The sequence below is a fragment of the Empidonax traillii genome, unplaced genomic scaffold (genome assembly GCF_003031625.1).
Source record: "Empidonax traillii isolate 1590-97213 ecotype Southwest subspecies unplaced genomic scaffold, ASM303162v1 scaffold608:size386988, whole genome shotgun sequence".
Lineage (NCBI taxonomy): Eukaryota > Metazoa > Chordata > Aves > Passeriformes > Tyrannidae > Empidonax > Empidonax traillii.
In genome coordinates, this window is record NW_020955801.1 from 209,261 (window position 1) to 230,058 (window position 20,798).

At 38.8% G+C, this 20,798-nt stretch overlaps 1 protein-coding gene across 1 annotated transcript in view; it reads left to right on the top strand.

The window, feature by feature from the left end:
- Positions 1–20,268, top strand: part of LOC114065041 (potassium voltage-gated channel subfamily KQT member 1-like) — a 186,637-nt gene extending 166,369 nt beyond the window's left edge. Inside the window, exon 6 of the mRNA XM_027898623.1 lies at positions 19,258–20,268. Coding sequence (XP_027754424.1) covers positions 19,258–19,458 — 201 coding nt within the window. The 3' untranslated portion in view covers positions 19,459–20,268. The remainder of the gene's footprint in view (positions 1–19,257) is intronic.
- The last annotated feature ends 530 nt before the right edge of the window (positions 20,269–20,798 follow it).

The following is a 20,798-nucleotide window of genomic DNA, read 5'->3' on the forward strand; positions in this document are numbered from 1 at the left end:
TTTAATCCAAGGCCATTGAAATGCTGTAGTTAGTCTATTTTTGTTGTCTTGTTATTACTTTTATCCCCTTTGAAATAGTGATAGAGTTTTTGCTCTTTTAATTAAATGTTTCAGTACCATCAGCATTTGTTATTAAGCTAAAGTCGTTTATGCGTTTCCAATTTAAAATAGTTTGCAATTTCCACTCCTTGAGATATCTCAGTATTTTGAGAGGTTAAAAAAATTGTGATATGCCATAATTTCCCATAAAACAGAAATTCTGTTTTCTGACCAAGGCATGTAATGATAGCCCTTTTTTTCTGTTACAAGTAACCAAAGCTCTGGTATTGAAGCCAAGTAGTGAAGCAAAGTTTGTCTCCCATGTACATGTATTTTGGGATTTAATATGCAATACCTGTTGTTCTTGGGCAATGGGAGTGTATCAGAGCCTCACCAAAACATTGCCCATTATAAGATTGTTTTATTTGTGTGTATATTTAACCATCTGACCTGAAGTTTTCCATTTTGGGCATCTCAAACTAAAATTTTGGGGAATGCTTTAGCTGAAAATCTTCAGCCATTCCAAGCAGACAGACACAAAGAGACACATAATTTTGCACATATTATTGTGATTATTTTTAAACCTAGTAAGTGTTTTGTAGTGCTCTCCTATATCCATGCTTTGGAATGAACACTTGAAATTCATGTGGAAGTTGTCCTAATATCAGGTACATTTATTCTTTCTAACAAAAAATACCCAGAAAAACCAACCAACCAACATCAAAACAAACCCTTGACCTTTTATTTTACCAAAGTAAGAACCTCTACAATCACAAAATCTAAAATTAGGGTGGGAGGATACCAGATAGGTAGGTGCTAATTGCCTGTCTTTTGTGACCAGTGTCAGAACATGAGGAAATGGAATGAAGCTGCATCAGAGGAAGTTCAAGTGGGACATTAGGAAAAGGTTCTTCACCCAGAGGATGACTGGGTACTGGAGCAGGCTCCCCACCTAAGTGGTCATGGTAGCAAGGGTGACAGAGTTTAAGGAGCATCTGGACGATGCTCTTAGTCATATGATTTAGTTTTAGGCAGCCCTACAACAAACAGGGAGTTGGATTCAAGGATTCTTATGGATCCCTTCCAACTTGGGAAATTCAATTATTCTGAATACTAATTTAAAAAAATAAATAGACTCATTGATTTTCAGGAGGAAGCTACTTCTGACATAAAAAAGTACTTGTTTTATTTAGAAGACAAAAGTCTTCTGAAGGCAAAGTAGTATAATAATTCTTTACTAAAACATTTATAACTACTCTTTTTTTCCTTTTTTTTTTTTTTTTTTTTTTTTTTTTTTTTTTTTTTTTTTTTTTTTTTTTTTTTTTTTTTTTTTTTTTTTTTTTTTTTTTTTAATAAGAATGTGTGAACTGCAGGTCAGATGTTTAGAGAAATCCCTTAAGTGATTATTTACTTTTTTCCTGAAGCATGGCACAGTTTGTTGTTTCTGTGGCTGCTTGCACAGAAGACTCTGCAGAGAAATAGCAGAATCCAGACTTCCTTCACAAAATAGGAAATCAAAATAGGAGACTTTATTTTCTAGATTGAGTTTTTGTAAGGCTTCAAGTAACAAGTTCACAAGTAACTATTGCTATGTGAGCATGAATATTCTTGCAAGAGGTTAGAGGAGTGTTGCTCCCCTCCTGTGCTTAGACCCTATGGGCCCAAAAGCTGAACACAGCTCTGAGAACTCAGCTTCTACATACAGATTTAAGTAGACTTGTAGTTAGTAAATAAAGGGTTAATGAAGAAAGATGAAGTTGATTTGAACTGGAAAACACTGGTTCAATTCCTAGCTTTTGCCCCAGATATTTTATGTGTGAGCACAGGAAAGACATTTAATCCCTCCATATCTCAGATGAGTATGTATAAAACAGGAATGAAAATACAATCTTTGTTCCATCCCTTGTTTTTATCTCATCTCTTTAGATCGTGCCTTTTTCAAGGCAAGGCCTGTTTCTCTCTCCATGTGTGGAACTTAGACAAGGCCCCTAAGTGCTGCTAGTGAGTAGTAGTAGTAATAATACTAATAGCAACAACAACTGCATATGGAATTCAAATTCTGACAGAGAGCTCTGAGCCATCACACATTCAGGAGAATGAAACACAGCCAAGCCCAGGACAGCTATTTTCATCAGAGGCAAAGGTTAACAATTTGGCAGGGTGACCAAATTTGGTGTTATGTAAGTTGGGCTTTGCAACTTCAAACCATGGGTTTATTTATGTTTTGGGGGGTTTTCCTTGCATTTCCATAGGGTTTGGTCTGTGACTGGCGCTGTTTCAGAGCTGGCTTACTGGTTCTACCCTGTTGCAAATGACATTTGGAAATCTGAAAAGAAGGTTTCTTTAATTAACTGAAAATCAGAGCCCCATAGTCTACTTGATATGAAAAATAGGTCAAATTATAGTGATATTCATAGCCTGATGGAATGGTTGGTTGTTTTGGAAAAAAACTGTTTTTAAAGGAGGCTTGCCAAGAAACTTGTCTCAGGAAATGATAAATGGCAGTTTGGAGATTTGAGTGGCCTGTGCTGTATGTAAGTGCCTTGGTAACTGCTGACTCAATCCTATGTGCTCCTGATGGCTCCCAGATTCACAGCAAGGGAATTTACAGTCCTAATTCACAAACTCATTACTGTCCTGCAGTTCAGGACTTTTACACATGGCCTCAGGATTGTTTTATCTGAAAACAATGCAAACACATTTCTTTAAATTACACTTCAGATAACCTTTTGGGTTTCATTACTTTTACAGTATAAAAGCCTTGCAATTTCTTTTCCAAAACTATAGTTGCTCTGTACATACCCTGCCAGGTTTGATGTTTTCTGTTTAAGTTGAATTTTTTTCTTTTAAATCGTATGTTCTCTGTGAAGCTGTGAAATTTCAAGAGATTTAAATAACAGAACAGTGAAGACTTGGCAAGAATTTGCATGACAGGGTTGGGTTTTAAAAAGTAAAGGAAAAGACCGTGTCCATGCACCGATGAAGGGTTTGCTTTATACAATGCACCATTTAGTCATAGGAGTTCTTTGCAGCGATATATGTCATTTATTATATTCTGTTACTATAGGGGATATGTTTTGTGCAAGTGGGCAAGCCTCTGGAGTGTGCTCTTCTGAGTGCTAACAGCAATCCGTGTTTTCAGGCCATTTATATTACCTTAATCCCATTGACATCGATAAGTTTACTCCTCATTTACTCTGGGGTAAAAGAGAAGCAGACCGGGACTATTGTATATTTAGGCGACATTGTTGCAAAACATGTCCCATTCCTGAGTCACAGTGGAGGGGGAGGGAGGTTCATGCAGTACACAGAGCTCAGAGGATTATTGTTTTTCTAATGTTGCCTAATGAATCTGACTGAAAAGGGTCACACAAATGGTAGAAAAAATTTGCATCTAGATGTCCATGAAAATTTATACTGTGTGCTTGCAAATTACAAAATGAAGTAGAGATTAAAGAGTTAGGAGATAATTTGATAGAAAATGTATTGATTCATTGCTTTTATCAAGTTCCTAGGCACCTTAGGAAGAATTTGTGTATTTGGTCATTTGCATCCTTGAAAACCCTTTTAGCATTCACACAGAAGGCAGTTGTGAAAATGCCAAATACTTCAAGGATCCCTTCTCTACCCTGGCTCCATTGTTTTTCTGCCTTTGCTCCTGTTCTCTGCTGTTTCTGAACAAGTTCTGCTCCCACTCCCCTTTTGCTTACCCCATGTATGGTACTGTGGTGCAGAGCAGCTGTAAACACCTGGATGGAGAACCCTGCCCACACCATCACTGCCCCTTGCCTTTGGCAGATGGTGTTACTTTTATGCTGAGGACAGCACGACACCTTGGAGTGTATTTAGTTGAAGGCAGCACCTTCCTAAAGTGACTTTCTGCACTGTGATTTCCCAGTGAGAAACCTGCTGACAGGTTTTACAAGCAGTGATCAGGAGAAGAGGAATGTGAAATGCAGTTATCTCTGTCCCCTATGACCACTTAGATGCTGGCTTTCAGATTATATACCATGGATTCTTCAAGTTTTGCATACTGAGCTAAGGGAAGTACCAGCACTGATTGGCATCAGTGTGAGCAGGGACCATCTGGGAAGAACTGAAAAATTTAGGTGCATAAATGGCACATATGAAACACAAAGGGAATAAAGTTAAATTATTTCATATTTGTCACATTCTGTCAAGCTTTGCTGGGTCCGGTATTGGTATACAAGAGATGGGAGAAAATGTAATTTACATCAAAGTCAGAAAAATCACAGAATCGCTAAAAATAATGCTAAACTTCAGATTTCAGCAACAGTTTCTGATTACTTTCTTCATTTTCTCTATTCATTTGAATATTCTGGTCTCTTTTCTTGTGGCCAGCAATGGAGTATCATGGTCTTTCACCTTTAGAGACTTCAGAGTGTGAACTTTTTTCCAGGATTGCCTAGTTTTTCAGCATCAGGTGACTGCCCTAGAAATATAATGATGTGTGTCTCCTGGGGTGGCTGATTTAAAACCTTTGCCATGAGCAATGACCCCTCAGTGAGTGAAGTGTGTAATTAGTACAGGTGTTCACTCTTCCAACAAAAGCATTTTTGGGCTCAGGGACAGTCTGCAGAGATTGAGTTAATGTCATTTTCTACACCAGGCAAGCTGCTTTGTCCAGCAGAGATATACAAACTTTATTAATTACTATAATGAGCATTATTTATAATTTTAAATAGACTATAATTACAATACATAAGGAGAGAAACCTCATTTTGACCTCTTGTGTTATGCTTTCACTGTTATGCAAATTTATAGACTATGTGTTTCACATATGCTTCAGTCCAAATGGATATCCATGGATCTTCCTCACTGAATAGCTCACCAGGGTCAAGGCCACTCAGAGAGAAAGAGAAGTGTTGAGCATCTTGCAGCACGGTGTTGCAAAAAAGTTTGACAACGTTTGAGCTGTGTGAAATATTCGTATAGAAATGGTTCCTGGAAAATGACGCTTATTTCTCTATGTCAGTTGTATTGGAGAAATGCTGTAATTTAAACAAACTTTAGCCAGAGGCTTGTTTTGCTATTGTACTAGATTCTCTGTTGTGCAGCAGCAGGGATAAAAAGACAAAGAATCAAGATAAAGTTGTATTTGTGATGATGTGTCTATACGTCTGCACATAATCTGCAGGCTGTGGATTTATTAGTTTTTAAGTCAGTAGAACTGTTATATAAATAATGAATATCAGAGCTGGTCACACACTGTATGCTCACTTGCACGTGTACACTGTGAGTACTAACTGAGCCAGAGAGGAGTAAGTGCAACCAGACCTCCTCTGTCCTCTCAGTAAATCAGCTTTTAAAAGCCAGTGTCAGACACTTATGTCATCATGACAGTCCATGTCCCATCTAAAAAGATGCATTGCTGTGTTATTGTGGGGTTTCTAGGTGGTGTGGGTGCAGTTCCTGACTTGAGATATCATTTTCTGCGGGACTTGAGGCACATTCATGTAATTTTCTGTTGTTTCCATTTCCTCAGCCATGAGTAGTGGGTAGGATAAAGCATTTTGAAGCTTGGAGGTCAAAAAAGAAAACAGAAGCACTTGGTATTTTTATAGTTTTTGCTATTCCTACTGCTGTTCTGTATTTATCTTTAGGTTTAGATTAGATATTGAGAAGAAATTCTTTACTCTGAGAGTGCTGAGGTAGTGGAACTGGTTGCCCAGAAAAGTTGTGAATGCCCCATCATTGGCAGTGTTCAAGGCAAGGCTTGATGGGGCTCTGAGCAACTTGGTCTCATGAAAGGTGTCCCTGCCAGTGGCAGGGAGCTTGGAACTAGATGATCTTTAAGGTCTCTTCCAAGCCAAACCATTCTATGAGTCTATGAATATATAAATCAGCAATGCAGGTGTTATAAACAGGAGCAACTTATACTTGAAAGGAGCTGTAATGCTTGAGACTGAATTAAATCCCTTTCACATTTCAGAGCAGATGTGTCAGAGCTAAAGTTGTTAGTCAAATCATATAAAGCCATCCATGAAAATGGGTGAAAAAATCTTAAGTTAATTCTGAATTATGTTAGCATTTTAATCTGTAAAGTCCTTAGGAGGTACTATCTGACAACCTTTTTCCAAAGGTTGCACGACTAGGGGTGAATTAATTTCTCCAGAGCAGGTGATTACTCTCTCTGTTGCACTGGGAGAGCAGTACTACTTAACAAAAGAGATTAGCAGAAGAAAGAAAATAACTCCATAGTAACCTGTTTCACTCATTCAAGGATAATATACGAAGGGAAAATAAGAAATGCCTGCAGCTAGACCGGTTTGTGTGGTGGTACTGGTGTGGTCTGACCTCTGTGAACACAGATGATCAATATCCAGGAGGAGCAGGCAGCAGCTTGCTTCAGACACAGAGATTCTCTGGTGTTCCCTTCCTGGAGCACCACTGTCAATGAAGTCCTTCCTGACTGATGCCCAAGGCAAACTTGGCCCCTCTGTGGAGGACCATCCTTTAGATGACAATCTAAGTGATGTCTCTCATTACTTGCAGCCCTTGAAGATCCCATAGCACTCTTAGGCTGTCTCAAACAGTGTTCAGTAGCTTCTTTCCGCCACCTTGATGCTCTCCTCTGCTTTCATTATATCAGTGCTCTTGGTTCCTGTCTGTAAATGTTGTGCAGTGTTACCCTGTGCTGTGAAACAGATGCTGCCTCCCATCAAAGAGAAGCTTTATTTTGCTATTGGTTTAACAGGGGTTAGTGCAGCCCATAGTGGCAGGGACTTAATGGGAGAGAGCCAGCTACGTACTCATGCTCCGTTATATCTGTTATCAACTGATAACAGTTCTAGTGGGAGGTGGGAATGGAGAAGGGAAACGTCACAAAGCTTTATGTGTAAGACTGTCACCACCTCTGCCTGAAGGATCTTGCAGCATTTCATCATGTCTAGACTATATGTACCGTGTGATCTTGTGTAGTAGCCTCCTCTATCATAGTATAATATTACAAAGCCCGAAGCCTTTTTGTTTTGAACAGTAACGATCATCATTATCTTCCGAACGAGCAATTCAGGCTACTGCCTATGAACCAGAAGAATAAGAGGTGGATGCACAGCTAACATCTGGAGCTGGGCAGATCGTTTAGTCTTCAAGCCTGTCACGATGATTAATCAGCTAGGAAAGACTGTGAGCCTTTTGCTTCCACCACTGAACTGTTGCTTATGCTGCCAAGAGATCCACTTTTGAGTCACGGTTTACCAGTCCAAACAAATGCCCAGCCTGGCTATATTCCTAGAAGAAGTTACTGACAAAGAAAAGCACTAAGAATTTTTTGTTATCTTTGTCATCCATTAAATTTTTCAAACATATTATTTTATCAGAAACATTTGCTTACATTTGAAGACATTATAGCTTGAAATGTTATGGAAAAGAGCCTTAAGAGTTTTAACTAACTCAAAACCAGAGGGAAACCTGTAATGGAAGCAATTTGGAAAGTTAACCCATGCAGAACTTGTTACCAGTAGCAGCCAAATGATGTGTCTCTTAGTTTTCAAAAACGAACAAAACCTCCAAAGTGTTAGGAAATTATCTTAAAGCCATAAGGTGGTATTTAAGCAGAAAAAGGAAAACAAATATCAGTCTTTAAAATATAGTTTCTGAGACCTTGGTGTACACAGAAGACCTGTTTTCAGGGTTTCCTCTGCAATAATATTAGTTAGAAGGTAACTCTGGAAACTGAAGCTGATGTTCAGCATAGCAGATTGGCTTCAGAAACTGAAATTTAAAGAAAAATGTCCAAAACTACAAAATGCGTAACAAAATAATCACTTCATTTCACCCGAATTCAACTGGCAGAGCTGTTGAACTCCTGCAGGCATGGTAATGACTTTGTATGACCCATGAAATTTGACTGAAAACCCTTCTTCATTAGCAGTTGGTTGCCTTTGTTGTAGCTTTGCTTCTGGTATCCATAAGATCTCCTAGTATGCCTTTATGAATAACACCGTGACAGCCAGCAAGTGGTTTCTTTTCCTTTTAAACATGGGTTTCCACCGGTAAATATATTACATTCTAGTTCGCTCACTGGTTATTTGCTGGCTTGTGATTGATTGTATGTGCCTCCACTTCTTGAAGTGGTCAGTAAATGAATGAAATGTGGGTTTGGGGTGTCCGAGGCGAGTTGATTTCTAAAATCATGCAGAGAACATGCAGAGCACCTGCATGTTCTCTGGATTTTAATGGGTTTTGCTAGGTGCTTACTCTTCTACAAAATGGAAGTGGTTTTATTTTTTGAGTATTCTGAAGGAGATATTTCCAAGGATATGATTTCTTCAGAATTGAATGGCGGTTGGAAAGGCTGGGGGAGCAGAGTAGGCTCGCAGACTTTTTATCACCACTAAATTTCACCTCTGATCTCTGTGCAGCCCCTGGGAATGAAAAGTGCCTTTGGAATTGTGTGTGGTTTTCTTTCGTTCCACTGAGCTTTCCCACTGAAATTTTCTGTCTTGCATCTGTGTCTTTGTAAAGCTTAAGGCAATGGCAAAACAAGAGGCCACCTCCTTTCTGAGGAGCAGACTCAAGCATACAAGAACACAGCCCTGGTTTTGTGTGTTCAAAATGGGTGCAAACTTGCCACCTTATTTATCACCAGGATTTCTAACCTTCCAATGCCGTGGCCCATAAATGACTTCTCCATAATAATATTTATCAAAGTATTTCTGGTCTAATTATTTATGCTGAGCTTGTTATCTAAAAATTTCTCTTGAAAGAATCTTTTTAAACATTTTTCTTTTGAAAACAAATTCATGACCACATCAAACAGAGATTCATGTTGCCGTTAGTTTAATTACCAGCAGCCCTCAGGGAATCTCAAAACTCACTGTTGTTATAATTGCTTCTCTCCCTTTCTCTCCCCCACTCTTTTTACTCTTCCAGTTTTGATTGCTGCAGAAGTCATCGTATGGTTATTAATTTTTTAAGCTCATTTTAGGTACAAAAGAGTTTATGTCCATTTTTGCCCATATAATAACTATCAAATCAAATCAAATGAGTAGGTTATGGATGCTAAAAAAGAAACTGCCCAAAGAACTTTTTTTGAAAAAATTATTGAAGTTATCCTAGTTTTTAACTTTTTAAGGAAACAGACAGGTAAGTGCCCTTCCCTGTGCCATGCCACGAGGTCAGATCCATAAACTGTAAATGTGCCTCACTTTTTATTCTAAGCATAAAGCCCACCACACCTTGTCTGGCTTTATTCCCTTTGAAAAGCAGTATGGATACCTCATTTGGGTGAAGTGTGAAACATGAAATAAGCAATACTGACCTAACTCGACATGATACATGGCATATTTGCTTTAAAAAAGAGCAGCAGTCTCAAATCTGTTTTGAATTAAGAAAAGTGTTTGAGAGAAAGAAAGGAAAAAGGGAACCATTTCATAGCAGGCATCTGAAAAATAACAGCTTGGAGGAAGGAGGGAAAATTGTCAGGCAAAACCTAACAGTTGAAGCTGAAAAATGTATTTCTAACACGGGGGATTATGAGTGTATATCTTATACTTTGGGTTTTTTTTTTAAATAAAATCTTGGCAACTTAAGTGCATACTATGATTATCCAGAATGAGAACAGCTACTCAGTGGTGAAATTATCAGCAGTACTCCGGTAAGAGGTTATTAGTCATAGTCCCAGTATCATACAAGAGCCAGAGCCAAGGATTCAAGAAGCAAAACATTCCCCTTTGGAGAGAGGTCAAGATTAGTCACTTTTGTTTTCTTTAATGGGGAGGTGAGAGGAGGGGGATGGGAGGATTTGAGCTTTATTTTGCCGTGGAGAAGAGTTCTGGACATATTTTTATGCCAGTTGGGTCTTCCATTCTTTTTTTTTTTAACTCCAAAGTGTTGTAAATGTGCCACTGTTCCACACTGGGAACAGGAATCTACAGCTAGGAGAAATCTGCTATCTGATAGCCAAACTTCTGACAACGAAAATATGGAGTGATTTTCAGAGGCTGTACTGCTGCGATTAAGCCAGCAGAAAAAGTCCTCCAGAGGCAAGTACCACGGGGAGTTTTCTTCACATCTGTGAAAAAACTTCACAACTGAAGCATCTGAAATATAAGTGCCTGTTAGTAAACAGAAAGTCTGTCTTTCCTCTGCATATAGGTACTAGGGTGTTCAACCAAAAGGACCCAACATAAGAAAGTTTTCCTGAACAAGAATGTGATGGAGAATGAGAAAGCAATCAGTTTTCCAACCTTCTGTCTCAATAATAAAAACCAGGAGAGTGCTGTGAAGTTGGTTTTTTTTTTTTTTTTTTGAGATTGGAAGATGCATCCAGGCCAGGGGAAAATATTTTTAAGGTTTGTTATAGAGCCCCTCATCCAAGCTGAAGTTAAGGATGTTTAGTGTATCTGAAGGTGGGCTAACTTCACTGCCTCAGTTTCCCCCACACCGTGATGGCATTAACAGTACTTATCTGCTCTAGTGTTCTGTTGTGTGGGTGCATCCAGGTTCACACAGTGCTTTGATATGATGCACTAATCATAGAATATCCTGAGTTGGAAGGGACCCACAGCGATCATTAAAGTCCAGCTCCCGGCCCTGTACATGACTGCCATTTATTCTGGAGCTCTGTACAAACTCTTGCACAAAGATAAGGAGCTTTTTTTCCCCGGTTTCTTTGATCAATATTTCCCCTATATTTCTTGTTCTCTCAAGCCTGTTTCACGTGCTCCATAAGACTGGATTTCAATTTAAGCAGAATTTGGGAAGCTGTTTATGATGATGATGATAGATTGATATCCAGTGATTTTTGCAGATACATTAACTGCTAATACTTTTGGTATCACTGACTCACTTGTAAAGAAAGAATCCTTTTCTTCTTGCCAACTTATTATTTTTAAATAGAGAGGGAAAACAGTTGTGTCTGGTCAAAGAGACACTATTTCCTGAAGGTAGGGTCATAGTAAATTAAGATAAGCAAATTCTTGAAAAAAACAGAGTATTCATTTAATAGGATAGGGGGATTTAATCATCTTTAGTAATTTCTGATAAATGTTATATTTAGAGACAAGACCCTCAACTTCACCTTCCTGGCTTCATGCAAAGAGTGAAAAACCTTCCAAGCTCCCTTGTTCATCTACTGATACACTGTTAATTTGGACGAAAGTGTTAAAAAAATAAATATCTGACCTTTGTAATATTTTAGAGAAAAAAAATGCTGTATCCTGAGGCAGTGCTGGGCCAAAGACTGTAGATTTTGGACAGTGTTCTAACTTGAAAATTTCCATGTGTTTTAAGTCTCGTCTCAATTATCTAAAACAAGAGTCAACCACAAATTTTAATTGCTTGGCTATAGCCTTCTGGATGCCAGATAGGTCTGCAAGCACTGCACACATCTGGGCATACACTGAGTACTGTGAGGCCAGCAGGACTGGCCTGGGAGCTGGGGGAGCGATAAGCAAGCAGAGGGACTTTGTGGTCCAAAAGTACACCTAGAGCTAAAGAAAGGTTTCCAGAAAGAGCTGATTTCCAACAGTTTGGGTGCTTTAATTAAGCCACATATTTTTGCAAGTTGTTAATAACAGCAACAAAAGTGCTGAATTCAGACGTTTTCTCCTCTCCCTTCTCAAGTGACGTCTGATTCCGGTCCCTGCTTCTTACTATCTCCTCCAGCCACATCCATCATGATCCTCATTTCTGATTTGACTAATAGCATTTTAGGTTATCCCTTTCCAACTGTTTTTACCCTCAGGTCTTTCTGAATCCTCTCCACTTCTAAAAGAATAATAGAATCATAGCGTGGCTTGGATTGGAAGGGACCTTAAAGATCTTTTAGTTCCAAACCCCTTGCCATGGGCAGGAAATGCTTTCACTAGACCAGGTTGCTCAGTGCCCCATTCAGCCTGGCCTTGGACATTGCCAGGTATGGGGCATCCACAACTTCTCTGGGTGACCTCAGAGTTCCAGTGCCTCACAGGAATTTCTTTCTTATAACTTGCTTAAATTTCCCCTCTTTCGGTTTGACCCAGAAAAGAAAAAAAGACAAAAAGCACTTAAGCACTGTCCTAAAAGATTTGCACCTCTTGAGGTCTTGTATTCTGTAACAGTCCCTGAGAAATGTATTTAACTCTCTGTAATTTAATTCTCCCATTTGCCAGCAACCTACCGACCTCCCTGTGAGAAGGAGGGGTTTGTATTCATCTTATCTTGTCAAGCAGCAAGTTATAGGCAAATAATTTTTATGAAGGTACCAGTAAAAAACAAATCAACTTGTTTGCAACTTTTGATTTCTACTTATTCCTCATAATTTTTAAGATCTTAACAGAATTTTTCTCTTACATGAGCACAGCAGCTGTTGTTGCCACTTGTTACTTTGTAGGGGAAAATGGCAGTATCATAGAAGTGGTTTTTTGCACTTTTGAGAACTGTAAGAGAAATATTTTACTATAAAAATACAGATCAAGATGAGAGTAACAACAGTGTCAGTTTATTGAAAAAACAGAATAATTTTTAGTATTTCAAAGCAGAGATTGTCACTGATAGCTTTATTTAAGAGAGCTGATTTTAGAACTCAGGGTGTAGCAAGTGCCTTCCTTTCCAAAAATGCTTTTTCTCTGAAAGTAGTCCTTTTTATTTGTCAGTTAAGACAGCGGTTACAGTGTTCATACAATATTTTCATTGACTAGAAAGACACTTGTCCATGCAACCCTCAAAACCTGTAATTTTGTTCCTCAGAAGGTCTGCCTTTATGTTTTCCTAGCAATGAACAATCTTGTAGTAGAGTGTTTTCTCACTGGCTCCATTTCTTCTATCCTTTCCCGGCCATTTCTTCTTTGGCCAGCTCTCAAAAAAAAGTACAGACAGTCTGAAGAATAAATCTTCCTTCATGCAGATTACATTATCCTACAAACACCTCAATGATGGGTATATAACCTCCAGCAAAACTGCTGCCTAGTCTCTGGCAACAAAATAAACACATCGAAGCCAGAAGTTCTGATAAGGGGTTTCACAAGAATCAGGGATATTGGGTATGGAAGGAAGACAAATTCCATGATTTTTGAAGAATCACACACTTGAAGAAAGAAACTTTCTTTAATAGTACTGAAATTATTGGTCTCTTCTGCCACTATATAGTTATAGAGAAATATTTAAAATAAATTCTCTGTGAAGATTCCATTACCTATCCCTGACCTCCTCTAGAAACCACTCCTAACATCGTACCCGTTCCTGTCCACAGACCCCTCAAAACTAAAGCATTAACTTTTAGGAATATTGAAATACCAACATATGTAGAGACTTAGCAAGAAGAGGAGCCAAGGAAGGTGCTCTCTGCAGCTTCCTCAAATACCCTGAGGAACTTAAATAGAAAGGATCCCACCAAAGACAAATGTGATTTATAACCACACCTTTTCTTGCAGAACAGGCTCACTGTTCTTGAGTACCACTTAAGATACAGGATACTGATACAGCCCTTCATTCCCAACACCACCATTAACAGGTGTCATAAGTTCTGAAATGTTTTTTGCCTTTCACCTTTTCTTCAGCTGAATCATGAGTGTGCCTGAAGATTACTTTGTTAACAGAAAGGACTTTTTTTGTGTGTTCTTCTGAAATGTAAGGCTGTCTTATTACTGACTGTAGTAATGAATAGAAAACACATTCGAGATTCTATACAGCATGGAGAGATGCACAAAGAAAGCATCACTTTTTTCATTAGAAGTTTGCTGCACTGCAGAGCAATAGGGTCCTTTTTAACAGGTCACAGGTCACCAGGATTGGTAAATACACGAAGGTCTCCCCAGTCATCTTCAGTTATTTTGAAAAAGTGCCTTAAAGAGTTTGTTCACTTTGAGCAAAAAAGCAGCACCCTCAGGAATGAATGCTACACAAGATAAGTCAAGGTAGCAGACTTGGGAGTCTAACATAGGAAACGCAGATGAAATTTTCCTTTATCACATTTTCATTCAGCCAAGTGTTGCTTGCATTCTGGTTTCCCTCTTCTCCTGTAGCAGCTTCATGCTTGGCTTTCTTTACTGAGAACCAGGACACTCCCCCTGAATCCCGAGTGAGCAATGTGCTGATAAAAATTCTCTTGATTAAGGACAAATAATGTGTTTAATCAGTCAACCATGTTAAGAACATAGAAACCACTATTCTGTCTAGAGGCACAATGATTTTTTTCCCTTCATATTTACTTTTAAAATCTCTGAGGATAAGAATGAAGGGCAGATGAGATGTTAATCAACAGCATTAATCAACCTCGATCCCTGCAGATCATGGAGCAATACTTGGAATAATTTATTAATAATTTGTGGTCTTTGTGGCCTAAATTATACCAAACTCCAAATTTAATGCTTCAGCTTTCCCACTATCCTGAATAACCATGGCTGAAAATACTGTTTCCACTCAGTTCCATAATTGTCTTTGCCCTTTCCTGATAAATCCCTATAGTAAGTTTTGGGAAAAGGTCTCCAAAGTGCTGCTCTTTAGTTCTTATTACAGAGATGCTTAAAAGGAACCCTTCTCTAGGTGCTACTGCAGCCACTCAGGCTTCTGCATTTTGGCTTAGTTTCAGGTTTTTTGTTTTGTTTTGCTTTGTTTTGTTTTTAAAAGCAAGGAAATAAATTATTGTTACATATTATTTTCAGAATCATGCGACAAACTTCTTGTAAGTGCTTAAAATTACAAATGAATATAATGTGAAGATCTGAGGAATTTTAGCAGATAAATATGATAGATAATAATAATTGATAAATTATTTTGTTTTCTCAACAAGAACAATCTCTATCTTGTTCAGTAGTACCTCCTAGAATGCCTTTGATACCTTTGTAAAAGTTGATACCTTTATAAAAGCATGTCACTAAGGCTAAGAGAACTGTGATTGTTCAGCCTGGAAAAGAGAAGTCTTTGGGGTGACCCAATTACAGCCTTCAGTGCCTGAGGGGACTTACAAGAAAGATGGAGAGAGACTATTATAACAACGTGCAGTAACAGAACAAGGGGGAATGTCTTCAAAATGAAAGTAGATTTAGTTTACATATGAGGAAGGAAATTCTGTACTGTGCTGGTGGTGAGGCACTGGTACAAGTTGCCCAGAGAAGCTGTGGATGCTCCATCCCTGGCAATGTTAGAGACCAGGCTGGATGGGGCTCTGAGCAACCTGGTGAAAAGTGTCTCTGCCCATGGTAGGGGGTTGGAACTAGATGAACTTTAAGGTCTCTTCTGATCCAGGACATTCAGTGGTTCTATGGTTTATATCTAGTTGTGGAGGACTGCTGCTCCTGAAAACATGACCTAAGAGGACTTTGTGATTCATAGCAGCTACATCATCCCTGCTGGTCTATTGCCTGTGGTGTCAGAGTAGTCACGTGCCTCTGTGGCATTTCAGGGAGAGGAAAAATCTGTTCTGTGACAAAACTACATTTCTTCATTATGTGCCATTTAAGATTTGTTTGCTAACCTTTCAGTCTTTGTGAAGAGCTATTTGATTTGGTTGGGGGTTGTTGTTTTTTTTGTCTCAGTGCACTGCATGGATAGGATTTTATTTGTTTCCAAGAGCTAGATTCAAAACTTGTTTAAATCTGCTTCTCCCCATCTGTGCTCAATCTATGATCCTTGGATCTTTTTTTAAAAAAAAAAAACAAACTACTTGGAGGATGGAAAAATCTTGTATTCCTACAATATTTTGGTAAGAATTAGGATTAACTGTGGTGTGTAATTTCTGAAGTTTCAAACACTGCTTCCTCTCCCCAACAACTGTGAAATACAAAGGAAATTATTTGCATATAAAGAATTTGATCATCCAAACATCATGCTTCTAATGAAACATAAATCATCTACAAAGAGCTTACTTAGTTTTTCCTAAAGGAAATAAATCAGTCTAAGTCATTCTTCTGTGTAATTAACAATGTTTGCTGTTTTAAGGACAGAGATCAGAGTTATTCAAAGCAGTTAAGATTAGAGCAACATCAGCAGTTTTTCTGTTTTCTTCACTTTTATTCGTTCTGGCATTGTAGCTAATTTCTAATCAAGTAAATATGTTTGAAAGCATGATTCAGGGGAGATGATGCACTTCTCTGTGCTAAGTACATCAAGCTAGTTTAATAAAAAGGGTATTGCACACACTGACATTTTTCTAGTGGGTATAATTTCTCTGCAGCAAACAAGTAAATGATATATTTCAGGATGTGTGTTTGGATGACTACAGGCAGATTGGGCATGCTAATAAGCAAAGCTGTTCATCAGCAAGCCTCTTATTCTTGTACATCAGAGGCCTGTGATGACAGTAGAAGATGCCTTCTGGTGGCTTTTACTTCTCTTTATAAAATATCTCATACTTTAAGCAGATGCTCCTTTGGCAGAGCCGAGGATGGGGGCCTGTCATCCCACTGCTGCCTCATTTGCAAATGTCACCTTTTCTGATGCAGTCCCAAGAAGCATCTAAGGAGATCAATGTGCAGAAATCCAGACTGATCCTTCTCTTATAATATCCAAAGAATATGTTACTATTTGGTGATTTGGTCCAAGACTGATACAGAGGCCAGTGATTGCCAAGAACTACCACTGACTTCAGCGTGTCTTGGAGCAAGCCCTTCATGGCACAGAACCCCCAGGGAAATTGCTTGCTTTATTGGAAAGCAAAAACTGATTAAACAACAATTAAACACAACCAGCTTTCTGGACCTCCCTCCACAAAAGCTTTTGTCTTTAGAGCCCTACCCCAACAAGCAGGAAAATGGAAGACGAAGGTCTTTACTTTTAATCTCATATGGCTCAGCTCAATAGCAATTAGCTTCTGCCTCTGCTTCTGTGGGCCTCCTGCACTCCACAGCTGCAGCAGCCAGACCTTGTTCCCTAGAAAAAATTAGACAATAATCTCTGGGAATTTATTTCCCAGCAAGAATTTTCACTTCTCACTTCTCTCCAGTACTTCATCACCAAGATGCACAGCTGTTGAAGGACTATCCAGATCTCAGTCCAACCTACTGTCATGTTCAATAGCTCATCACTGCAAGAGTTTCATAAATGCACATTTTCCAGATACATCTCCAGTGTTTCCTCTGATACTCCCAGCCTGGAATCACAAATTAAGAAATATATACATACAAAAATCCCCTGGTTTGTTTAGAATAATTGGCAAAAAGACATTCCTTGTAGAAGAAAAACTTGTCCTTCAGACTCTCAAGATAGTTGTTCGTCTGCAGGCTTTCACTGCAATCCTTCCAGCACAACTGTCTCGGATCACAAATGATACCTGGGCAGTGGGGGATGCAGGAGTGAGGTATTTTTGCAGATTACACTACCATTGATTTGTACCATCACACTTGGACCATCATGAGTTTGCCATTTCTGATGGGCACCATTTGGGCAAAATGTGCCTTTTTTTAAGGGAGTGAACACATAGTGTTGAAATTAAAACCTGATGATCTGCTCAGTTTTCCATCTGTATTTCCTTCTAGAAATCTTGAACTTATGAGTTCTTCAGCTTCCTCATTTCATAGAATCTCATCTTTCAACAGCCATTTCCATCCAAAATTACTAGTGTTTCATGTACCATCTAGGGTGCTTTGCCTAATGTTTTCAAAACCAGCTGCAAAGTATAAATCTCTGGCACTTCATATTTTTAAATCACTGTATCTGCTTCTCTACCAGTTGTACAAAGTGTTCAAAAACCCCCACCATTTTCTCTATGGTAGAAAAACATTTTAGTCTCTGCTGAAATCCTACAGGTTTGTTGATGTTCTGCTCAGCCTTACTGTCTTTTGTTATCCTGTGTGATACTTGGATGACAGCCAGGCACATATAAATTGCTCCCACTCGTGCTCTCTCTGGTGGTTTTATGTGCCTTTCACTGCTTTCTAGCAGATATTTTAGGCAACAATTTATTCCTATCACTTTTTTTTTTTTTTTTCTGCTTGCGTTCTTTTCCCTTTTTAAAACGTACTAAATCTTTTCGGCTAGAATTTACTCTGAGTTTTAGAATCCCTGTGGATCAATGGGTCAGAGACTGCAATGGCAAAATCGAGGCTTTCTTGTTAGGCTTGCAGAAGGGAGTGGGAGGCCATAAGGCAGAATCTTACTGCCTGGTTTCAATGCTTTTGCCATGCCCAGGATGAGAGAGTGAGCAGGACTTTGAAGCTGGAAGTGCCCTCTTCCCCTTGGGATAGCCTGCTCAGTACATTGGAGTCAGCACAGAGAGGAGGTTTCCCATGCCAGATAGAAGGGTTCATACAGGATACTTCTTGACTGGAAGATGCAAGAAACCAGAGGCTGAATCTGTGGTGCTCCTAGAAACATTTAATTCTCAGTTTTCTTCTGAATAACACAGATGGACACCAAATAGCATCCATAACCTAACTTCTCTTAGGTATCTGATTTTTCATTACTTTTTCTTCTAAAGATTAGATGAAGGAGCAGAAAAAACAAACCAAAAAAAAAGGAAAAAAAAAAGAATTAAATAATTTAGGGAGAGTCTGTCTAAGGCAGAAGAAAATGAGCATTACGAATTGAGGCTTAACACCTGGAGTCCCCCAGTTAAGAAATTAGTTTTCAGCCATCTTAGAATTCTTGGTTTCTGTCTTGATGGGGATCATGTCACTGATCCTGACACAGTGAGAGCATAAAACTGAGTCATGCCCCACTCCCAGCCCTTGCCACAGACCCCAGCTGCCATATGCTCACAGCAGCAAAAATACATATGGGCATTTTGTGGCCTGAGCTGGTAATTGGGCCCAAATGTATCAAAGAGCATCAGTCAGTCCCAACTTGGAGTTGATTAGATCACTGCAAGTCAAGCAGTTATTTACTAGAGCATATTGATATAATTAAGGCATATAAGCACCACAGAAGTTTGTCGTTCTTTCAAAAATATGGACACTAATCACAACAAACAAACAAAGCTCAAACAAAACCAACCAAACAAACAAAACCAGAAACTCAGTTCTGGGACTTAGTTCTGTATTACAGGACATCTCTTTAGAAGCTCATTTGTCATGTGTTCATCCAGGTATAAAATGAGTGTCAAAGCACATACCAGAGGTTAGTATTAACAAGCCTGTCCTCATCCAACCCTGACCTATTGCATTAAATTTCTGATTATCTGTTTGATGAACTGCGAATCTGTCACAGGCATCTTCACAGAGGTTATTGTGATCCCAATTAAGAAAACTGTCATCTTCTTATTGCATGTGTATCACCTGGTTTGTTGCAATTTTCTCACGTGCTGCTACTGAACAAAGCTCCCCTCTGCCTTTGTAGGTTACACAAATGGACCAGAAACTGAACCTCATTACGGATATGTTGCATCATCTGGTTTCCCGTCAGCAGGGGGATCAAGGGAACAACAGATCATCTCAGAGAGGCAACAACGTCAACTCAGATCTCTTCCTCCCTAACAACACTCTGCCGACCTATGAGCAACTGACAGTACCAAGAAGAAACGAAGATGACATATCTTGATGTGGTACAAGTCTGGGCTGGGTTCTTTCTGCCCTTCTCCTTTAAATGGGACTGAATGTTGAGAACCTGGAAGAAATTAAGCCCATCAGACAACCAAGAAAGCACGTGACTACTGCATCTCTACCAATAGTCTCAAATACGCTCCTCTAAAGTTGCTCATAGTAGCCAAAGGATTGCCAGGCTTTCTTCCACCAGGGAAAACTTCTGGACGCTCTACCTTGATTTTGTTCGTGTATAAATGATCACAACTTGTTCTTTCTCAGAAAGACCAAAATGATGTCAAGACAGGCAAAATGGCAAGGATTTAGAGCTCCTTCAATAATAATAATAATGATAGTAATAATAATATTCTAATAATACTTGAACTTAGGTGGAAAAAGTGCATTCTGTTTATGAATCTGCAGATAGCAATATATTTCTACTACTAAGGTTTTTAAAACAAACTAGGATAACTTATGTTGTTTTTATTGTATAAACATACACTAACATTCTAGACAATAACAAACCACATACTGAATGATTTTCTTTTTCTGTTTTATTTCAATGTTACTACATAAACAGTTATGAGATGATGACTAGATTTTTTAAATCTGTTTTTCTTCAGGGAGGAACTAATCCTTAATCTGGAACAGTACTATTTATAGTGGAAAGTGATATAGATTTTCTAAGATATCAGTTTTTCATGGGGAGACAATAAAGTATTACACAGCAAAAAATTATTCTGCTCTCTAGAAAATTGTTGCCAAAGAATTTATATATAAATAAAAACCACAGTGGTCTGAATGTACTTGTCCTGACATAGCATTTTAAGAAGAAGGCCTGCTACTTCTTAAATCTACTGGTTTTTAACTTACAGAGAATAATACAAGAGGCTGAAGTGACTGGACTTTGCTGGTCAAGTGCTTGAGCTGGCCACTTACAGAACATCCACAATCCTCTCAGGAGTTGAGGCCCCAGATCAGGGAAGCATCTCTCCTCCACACAACATATATGACAATTTGAATGGTTTCCTGAATGTCTTGAGAAATCCAACTCCCTACTTGAGTCATTTGGTATTGAAAAGTGACAGCTCTTTATTTAGAGAACCAAAGGCCTCAGCTACAACCCGTGGTGCTGAACCACATTACCCCACACGCAACGAAATCAACATTTCATTTAGCTGCAGTGAAACCAACAGTGTTGGCTCAGGGTGATTTTTCACATACACAACGTGAGCAGGAGTTGGGCTATGGTTACTAAGGTTGAAATTCATCCCTTTCAGACAATCAGCACCTGAATCATAGCATTTGAAACATTTAAAGCGACAGAGTGTCAGGAAAAGCTGTTTAGTCCAATGTGGT